Raw genomic sequence first — 9,290 nt, 5'->3', positions numbered from 1 at the left:
TCAGGTGCCTTTGTGGGTAAGATCATTTCCTTCTAACACACTTAAAATAGTCGTCACAATTCGTTGCAAAAGAAACAAAACCTTTGAGTTTCATTTTTGTCACGCTAATTTTCGCTTCTTTCTTTCTCAATATTGAGCCACCTGTATTTTTGGAGCATTGATAACTGATACGCAAAATTTAAAACAACATTAAAAGGAGAGAAAAGGCAAAAACTGTGTCAAGAAATTCGACGACTACTGTAGGTTTCGACGCAGTCGTACTTAAGGATTCGTCACGTGTGACAAATGCCTGAGATAACGTAAGTGTCATGCGCGTAAGTGTTGTAAAGTCAACTCGCCTTCGTGACCCAATTTAGGTGTTTTATGGCCCAGTCACGAGACGAGACACCACGTGACCAATGACCTCTTGGTGCGAATTGCCCAAAGAAATCGCTTTATTTTTCTTCTCCGTCGCTGAGATTTGACTTTCTTCAAAATTAAAAAAACAACACTTCCTTCCCTGCAATGCAACTTCATTTTTGTCCGGTAAGCTGTTAGATTTTTTCTGTTTACGGCCTCTCGTTGATTCAGATCGTAAAGAGTGGCCCGTGTACAGTTGCACCCTAGTTGCGGCTGTACACAGGCAAGTAAAGTGATGTTATTTTTAAAAACATGACGACAGGAAATCTGATCGGGGACTCGTCGCGTGAGAGTCATTCGCTCCCCGGCGGCTTATACCCTTCGATCAGGCAGTCATTCTTCCGGTCTTTTTTCTCACCTAGAGCGCCCATTCGCTGACTTGGCGCTTCTCCGAAAAAAAGAACGAAGCGCAATGGCAGGTTAACCTTGAGCATGTTTCAAACGTCTTGCTCTGCTACTGCCGTGTTTCAGCCCGACTGTCAAAAAAAAAAAAAAAACATAAACATAACAAACCACTTTCTCGACATTTTCAAATGTATTTTAATATGATTTATGAAATGGTAGAAACACGACCTTTGCAGTCGCACGTGCTATTGTAGCACGGCTTGGCTTGTCGCGTTTCACGGCACTTGCACGACTTGGTTACACGCGTCGTTTAACTGCCGTGACAAAGTTCTGACAGGGAATCTTATTTAACTCCATGTTTTTACTTCATTCGATCAATTGAGTTCGACATTACGGTAGAACTGACAACGTTTGAGACGAGTCTTAGCCATGCCGATAAGGAGTAAAACAGTCCACTTCGTTCGCCACTTCCAATCTACCTGGAACGAAGCAGAAGAAGGACAAAACTTGACGCGCTTCGATAAAGGACTACAGAGCGATGCCCTCTTGGATGCGCCCTTGAGCACTTATGGCAAAAAACAGGCGTTGACAATACAGCAGAAAATACAGGATCTGAATGCAGAAGTCGCCATCACTTCCCCTTTGAGTAGAGCAATCGAGACCTGTTTACTGACCTATGGAAATCAAAAAGTGGTTGCTTCACATCTTTGCCGCGAGATAGGAGAATCGCTCTGTGATATTGGAACTCTGAAAGAAGATCTTGTCAAGAAGTATCCGACAGTTGATTTCAGCAGTGTGCCTTCCAAAGTTTGGTGGTATGTGGATGAAAAGCTGAAGGGTCAACTAACAAATCCAAGAAAATGCTACGAATTTGTCTTAAACAATGGAACTTGCAAGTTGGGAGAAACGTACGATGGAAGTCATTTTCAGGAAAGAATCGAGCGATTTCACGATTTCCTTCAAAACCGACCTGAGTCAAACATTGTTGTTTTCGCACACAGTGGTTTTCTGAGAAGCTTCCTTGAGAAATATTATGGGAGACCGTTTGAGCAGTACTATCCAAACGGACAGATTTTGACATACTCTATGTAACAATTTATTGTCACTTAAGCTATCAATTTGTACGAAGTTTTAATCCCCTTTATTCTCAACGCTATTATTTATTTAGGATCAAGCAGTCATAGCTACGAGCTTTGTTATCTCTTATCTTGTTTTCTTGAGAACTGATAACCGCGCCGGTGAACTTTGAACAAGCTGATTTTCAATTTAGCTCTCTTATCGTGGATTATCGGGAATTATTAGCCTTGATAAGAACTTGCTTGTTCATAAAATTTAACAGAAATTAAGCAGCCTATCGCGTTCAATGGAACATTAAATCATTTAGAAACTTACACCTCGACTCGTGTGCCATATCAACGTGAGATGCAACAGGACACTGAAAAACATCTAGCCCTCGCGTGAGGCATAGTAGGACTGGCTCGAGAAGCTGAAAGATAGAACGCTTTTTGCTCTTTTATCTGTGGAATGTTTCTTTATTTTTTTTTCTTTTTAGTCACTTTACCTTTTTTATATATATTTAAAAATACAGGGCGCTTGTTTCGATTGAAGATTTTATGCTGCTATTGTTCAAACATTTTTCTGCAAGTCTTAATTCGTTTTAGCTATTACTTATTTAGGCGAATGAGTGTATATTAGAACATTTAATATTTTTCTCTCAGGCTTTTTAAATAAAATTAAAAAGACTTAAATCCCGTAAGATGTGTGTTATAGTAGAGTGTATTGAAGACTCTTTCACTGGTCTTTACTAATGACAGTACGGGGGGCAGACGTTCAGGGGTAAAATTGGGTCACGTTAAGGTTGTTTGTTAGTATTGTTCACACGTCTTTCTTTGCAACGGAACTTAACTTTAGCAAAGACATTGCAAATTGGCAAATGACAGAATCACAACTTCATGTCAAACAAAATTGTCTCCCGAGGATTGTCACAAACGTTACAACAAATATGAACTTTGAAAAACTATTAGGCCAACGAGTTTTCAAAAAACAGAAATGTAATCCGTTTTAATCTTCTTCAAATTTGTCCATCTGTGCCTTCTTTTGTATATGCTGTGTTATATGTACCTGCTTTTAATATTTTGAGCGGGTTTTTTAATCTTTTACTTAATTTGGGTGCGGTTCCCATGCACTGTGTAAATTTCGATAAATTTCGTGACACAGCTCCTTCAAAAGTGATCAAACGAGAGAATCTTGCGAAAGCTAAAAACAGAACTTCAAAGCTAAAAACGACGCGCTTATGTACGCATATAATTTATGAAAGACAAAGGGCGAATTCCACTGAGACTTTCACTGGAAAGTCAAAACAGTACAAGCTGAAGAGGTTTATTTTAAAGTGGCCAACTTCATTAAGCGGGCACTTGCTGGTACCCCGAGGCGAGGGTGGATGCTTAATGGTTGTTCAACTGTTCGAGCTTGGGCTACCTTTGATAAACCAAAGTCGTAGGTACACTAAAATCTCGCTAAAAGATACATATCGTCTGCTCCGTGCTTTATTAGGGAGATTGAGCAACGACGACGGCGGCGTCAACGAGAACGGCAAAACAGCAATAGGTTTTGGCAAAAAACAACCTTGCACGTGCAGCACCCTCTTTTGTACATTTCTTTTCCGTCGCTGCACGACCACAACGTGGCGGTAAAAGTGCCTAATTTCACGGTTTATCGAGAAAGTAAACATAACACAACAACTTTCTTTTTCTTTTCCTGAACTTCGATAGAGTCCTTTAGAACTTAACTCCAAACAGAGTTAAGGTAGCGCGAATTCACTTTTTAAGTGACGTATCTGTAGCCGACGCCGTCATTGTTGCTTAAACTGCCTATTATTTCTCGTCTTCTCCCTCACAGATTTTTTAACCCAAAATCAACAGAAAACCTGTCATCTCGATTTCCATCTGTGTCCAATCCAACGTACAAACATTCGGTAGTGTCGTTAACTATAATTCTAAAAACAATTTGCCCGTTTATTTTTAGAACATCTTTCGCACCCCATCCCGGGGGGAACTCCCATATAAAAGTGATGGAGATACTCATCGTCTCGCTTTTGTTCCCGCTTAAGGTGTTTGGGACGTAAAGTCACTGTTATTTGCCCATTTAGGTATCGCTCAGGGCTGTGCTTAAATAAATTTACAAAAAAATGCCGTGACAGTGACCACACAAAAATCTCCAGTCTAGTTAGTTTATAAAGTTAGGCCAGAGACACTTTGGTCATCCCTTACGGGTTTAATTTTAATTTTCCAACTAGCATCCCCGTCACATTTATAGGAAAGTCCCCCCAGGATCGTACTCCTTACCATTTACTGCCATTTACAATTGAAATGCTGCAATTTCTTTAACGTGCAGAAAACGAATACGATATGAGGTACAAGGCCCTATACAGCATGAAGTATTAGCCCATTGTACCTTGCCCAAAGTAAGAAAAAATTTTGCATATGCATGTTGTGGTCATCCTAAAGCCTCATTTTGTCATTGAAAGATTCAGAAGCTCTGGTTTGTTTTCCTCTTCTTTTATTGCTGGGTCTAAACGCAAAGTGACTGCTTCTGTTTCTCTCCTAGACTGCCATTAATCATGTATTTTCTGTTAATCATCATGATATCCAAGAACTTTAACTTGTGATAGCATATCCGACAAGGTTGAGTCCTGGTCAGGGGCAGGTCCAGAAAACTCACAGGGGGGCGTCGGACACTTGCCAGCTATTTAGATACTATTTATTTCATTGACAATTCTTTAAAAATAATGCAGAATTTCACATACAAAAGAGGTGGCCATGGTCCACTCGGCCGACCCCTAAATCCGCCCGTGCTGGTCTAGTTTCCCACGCATGAGGCAGGAACGCGTGAGGAAGGCCCTAAGAACGTTGGCCTGCGTGGTAGGCTGGCCCTGGTCACAAAACAGGGGCGTAGCTGCCTCACGGTACGTGCGGTCCGCACGTGCGTACCTGTAAGAAGTCGAGGGTAAAAAACATTAAAAAATAAGAAGATACAAACTTGAATAATGAAAAACAAAAGAAACAAAGGATAAGTGAGATTAAAGTTAATTATTTTAAAAGCACAGTTCGGCTCAATTCATTTAACAACGGACTGTTTGATTCTTCTTATTACACCCGAGTGTCGGCTTCCAGAAAAGAGACGTTATTCATTGGTAGACTCCGAATCTTCAGTGGTATATAATTAGAGAAGCGGCGGGAAAAGCGCTAATAGCAAGCTAGGCTTAATGGTCTTCAAAAAGCGTAAACCCGTTGTTTTCACTTCGGCCTGTCTTCGCACTTGACGAAGTAGGACACGATTACATCAACGTAGGGTGCTTCGTTGGTTAAAGGTAGTGTGGCAAATAACGGTAAAAGAATCACACATTTGCAAATAAAAGTCTGAGATACCACTAGACTGTTCGCCTAGGCGCGACGGTTACAGTCGTAAGCGTTCATACTTAAAAAGGATTCGGATTGCCAACAGTTCGTACACACATCGATAATACTGGGTGGTGGCGATAACAACAAGAACAACGTCGAAAAAGCAAAAGGTTTGAAAAGTTGAACAACAAATTTTGCATCTGTAGCACGCTTTTTCGGTACATTTCTTTGCCGTACACGACCATTAAGAAAAAGGAACATTTGGTGAGTTGTGCGTACCTCTGAAAAAATCGTGGCAACGCACCTGCAAGGGCAAGAAATCTGAACATGGACTCATTGCATGAGAGGTCAGTCATTCTGTAATGCAAGTGGCGGTCACTTTAAACTCACATCTAGGTAATAAATAGCAATGGCCAACGTACAAAACAAAGGTGCTGGATCCTGATGGATCTAGTCAGCAAAACGTCTTGTATGCAAACATTCAAAAGCCATTCTGACTGTACAGCTACCAAATTATATTTTCTTCCAATATTTTGTCAGGGAATGACGACATATTGAAAGAAAATATAATCTCACAACGGTACAGTGAGCCTTGCTTTTTTCACTGTTTGTTTTAAAATTTAGGGCCTGTTTCAAACGTCGTGCTGTGCAAAATGACTCGACTTAAGCACGACTTGGACTTTGGTTTTTATCGCGGATTATCTCTTTAACATAAAATTAAGCGATCTGGTGATAATGTTTTCAAGATCGAACGGTCAATGGGTCACTTCAAGTCAGAGCAAAGAAAATCATATCACAACTCGTGTGCCATGCTCGTGCTTGAAAAGAGACGGAGAGACCACATGGCGCTAAAACACGCCTAGAGCGCACGTGAGGCATAGCGGGACTGGGTCGAGTCGCTATTTTCAGCACGTACATTCTAAAATTGGAGGTAATGAGTAGTTTTACACCTAACAAAACTTGTGACGAATGACTTGAAATGATAAATCAAGTTTATCAAAAACCTTTCTCAACCCCTGATCATGGTATAAACTCCCCAAAGGAATCGATGTATTCATCTTTCTCTGAGTGAATGTCTCAGTAAAAAAAAAACATTAGCAAGCAGGTTTTATGTAGACTTTATTTAAGAAGTGACTTTCTTACAGTACAATGAAGCTTCCATTTTTGAGATGTAAGCTGTTACATCATTTTGTTTCTTGCTGTCCTTTGGATCTTTTGTAGCTCGCTTAGTGACGGCATTTAACATGATCCGGCCAGGAATATGACCGGTCCTACTAACTCAAGGACTCGTCGCACGAAAGTCCTCCTGATCCCCAGGCAGGCCCGTTTCAAACATATGTCGACTCCAGCAAGCGTTACTCTTGCACGACGTGGTTTCAGATGTCGCAAATTAAAGTACAGTCAAAGTAAATAGCTGTTTCAGAAAACAAAACATTCAGAAAATAAAAATGAAACAAGAAAGTTTGGTGAACTTTTTAATGTAAAAAATTATGTGATCCCAGTAGTTAAAAAAGAAAAAGGGTAACTTATTATCTTCATACGCAGTTCTCAAATATGATTTAGTTCTAAGTAACTTGTATTGTAATATAAATATAATTTATGAAATAAGTTTAATGCGGCAATAACACACGACCCCAACTCGTGCCCCGGAAGCTCGACAAGGCTTGCCGCGCGTGCTTCAAGGCAATAGCATGACTTGGTCTCACACGTCGTGTTACTGCCGTGACAAAGTTCTTGCAGGAAATCTTATTTAACTCTGTGTTTTAACCGTCATTCGATCAGTTGAGTCCAACATCACGGTAGAACTGACAACGTTTGAGACGATTCTTAGCCATGCCGATAAAGAGTAAAACAGTCCACTTTGTTCGCCACTTCCAATCTACCTGGAACGAAGCAGAAGAAGGACAAAACTTGACGCGCTTCGACAAAGGACTACAGAGCGATGCTCTCTTGGATGCGCCCCTAAGCACTTATGGCAAAAAACAGGCGTTGACGATACAACAGAAAATACAGGATCTGAATGCCGAAGTCGCCATCACTTCCCCTTTGAGTAGAGCAATCGAGACCTGTTTGCTGACCTATGGAAATCAAAAAGTGGTTGCTTCGCATCTTTGCCGCGAGATAGGAGAATCGCTCTGTGATATTGGAACTCTGAAAGAAGACCTGGTCAAGAAGTATCCAACAGTTGATTTCAGCAGTGTGCCTTCCAAAGTTTGGTGGTATGTGGATGAAAAGCTGAAGGGTCAACTAACAGATCCAAAAAAATGCTACGAATTTGTCTTAAACAACGGAACTTGCAAGTTGGGAGAAACGTACGATGGAAGTCATTTTCAGGAAAGAATCGAGGGATTTCACGATTTCCTTCAAAACCGACCTGAATCAAATATTGTTGTTTTCGCACACAGTGGTTTTCTGAGAAGCTTCCTTGAAAAATATTATGGGAGACCATTTGAGCAGTACTATCCAAACGGACAGATTTTGACTTACCATTTGTAACGACGATGTAACTTAATTTAAGCTAAAAGATTTTTCCAATCGATTTTTTTTTTCGGTTTTTTTTTCATGTCTTCTTTTTCACAGCGGTAATTAGGGATTAAGCAGTAACAGATACGAGCTTTTCCGTTGGTTTTGACTGCCCTATTTGTTTTTCATCTTGTTTATTGAAGAATCAATAAGCGGAAAACACCAAAATTTCACTTGAGCTAAGCTTATTTTTATTTTCTTGATTGATGCTTACGTTGTATTATCACATTAAGTTTAGACTTATGTGTGGCCGATTTTTAGCACTTTTTTCTTCGTGTGCCGTGAACATGCTTGAATCAACGGAAATACCACAGGGCGTTGAAACACGCCCTAGGCTCACGTGAGGCACAGTGAGGCTCTCTCTCTAGGTGCTGAAAGCTAAATTAGCTAGGATAAAACAGGCAGTACACGACTTCTAAACATTTTTGACTGTGATTATGTTTTACAGAATATTTTCTTATTTGTATAAAATGACTATGGGTTTTACACTTAACTTAAAATAATCGACTGGTTCAAAACTCCTTCACGATTAAATGGCAGGAAAGCAAACCTTTCATAAAGCAGATAGAGAACATGCTCTTTGAATTGTAAATATCTTTTAAACTGTTTTGACGTTTTTTCTTATTTAAATGCTTGTACATGTAGGAAGCTCATTTCTATTGAAGTTTCTAAGTTGCCTTCATTCAGTAATATTTGGCTTTATTAGGGTTAGTCTTTATTGCAACAGTTAATTATTTTGTCTGGCTTTTTAAATATAATAAAAGCGAACTTAATCCTGTAAAAGTTCCGTGTCATATTGTACAGTCTACTGGATCCCCCATTCACTATTCTCAGAAGCCTCCACCGATGATCAAACGACAGACTCGTTGAGCCATCCCATGATCTGTCAAAGCAATTTTGCATAGGCGGGTGCGAAACATTTCCTATGTACTAAATTACATTTGTCCCAAGGTAAGTTCACTACGCAAGCGCAAATCGTTACTGATTCTGTGAAGTCTGACTTGCTCGTCGTTTTTATATCATTTTAGTTTCGTCTTTCTTTACTTATTTTTTTGTAATGAATTTTTGACCGCGGCTTGCGGTCTTCTAGAAAACAAGTGCAATCGAACCTCCATTAAGCGGCTACACTTCTATCAAGCGGCCTGTGAGTAATTAAAGTCCCGAGATTATCGTAGAAAAGAATGAGAAATAACACGGCCAGCTTTTGGCCGTCCCAATGAGAGTTCTCTCATTGTTGTCACCTCTATGGCTTCATTTCATTTCAAGAACATGATGAACAAAAAAAACAGTCCGAGATAGAAGGTGACGACCGATTGTGGGCCAGTAATGCTTCTCCCGTCGCGCGTTTGTTTCTAAATTAAGTGATATTTCTGCTAAAGCTAATACTCATTTCTCACAAACCTCTATTGAAGAGGCCAACCTCCAGTAAGCGATAGCCTGCGAGCAAGCTCTCCTAGGGCTCCCGGGTGTAGGGTGTGACCTTGCTAACAGAGCTTGCTCGCAGGCTCAGGAAGCGGCCACTTGCGGGTCGGGTACCCCAGGGCTGGCCGCTTGATGGAGGTTCAACCGTAATTTGCAGATAGCAGAGCAAACATGAAAATTGCTACCCGCGAGAAAGGTGAA

The 9,290-nt window shown here is 40.4% G+C and overlaps 2 protein-coding genes across 2 annotated transcripts; both read left to right on the top strand.

Annotated features, from left to right (window-relative positions):
• The first annotated feature begins 1,173 nt into the window (after nucleotides 1-1,173).
• On the top strand, nucleotides 1,174-1,836 carry LOC140948114 (uncharacterized). Its single transcript, XM_073397341.1, has one exon. The coding sequence runs from the start codon at nucleotides 1,174-1,176 to the stop codon at nucleotides 1,834-1,836; it is 663 nt and encodes a 220-aa protein (XP_073253442.1).
• Nucleotides 1,837-6,977: 5,141 nt separating this feature from the next.
• On the top strand, nucleotides 6,978-7,640 carry LOC140948113 (uncharacterized). The gene has a single exon (XM_073397340.1). It carries the CDS (start codon nucleotides 6,978-6,980, stop codon nucleotides 7,638-7,640), a length of 663 nt encoding a protein of 220 aa, XP_073253441.1.
• Nucleotides 7,641-9,290: the final 1,650 nt, after the last annotated feature.

This window comes from Porites lutea, chromosome 9 (genome assembly GCF_958299795.1).
Source record: "Porites lutea chromosome 9, jaPorLute2.1, whole genome shotgun sequence".
NCBI lineage: Eukaryota > Metazoa > Cnidaria > Anthozoa > Scleractinia > Poritidae > Porites > Porites lutea.
This window is presented reverse-complemented; position numbering and strand designations above follow the sequence as displayed.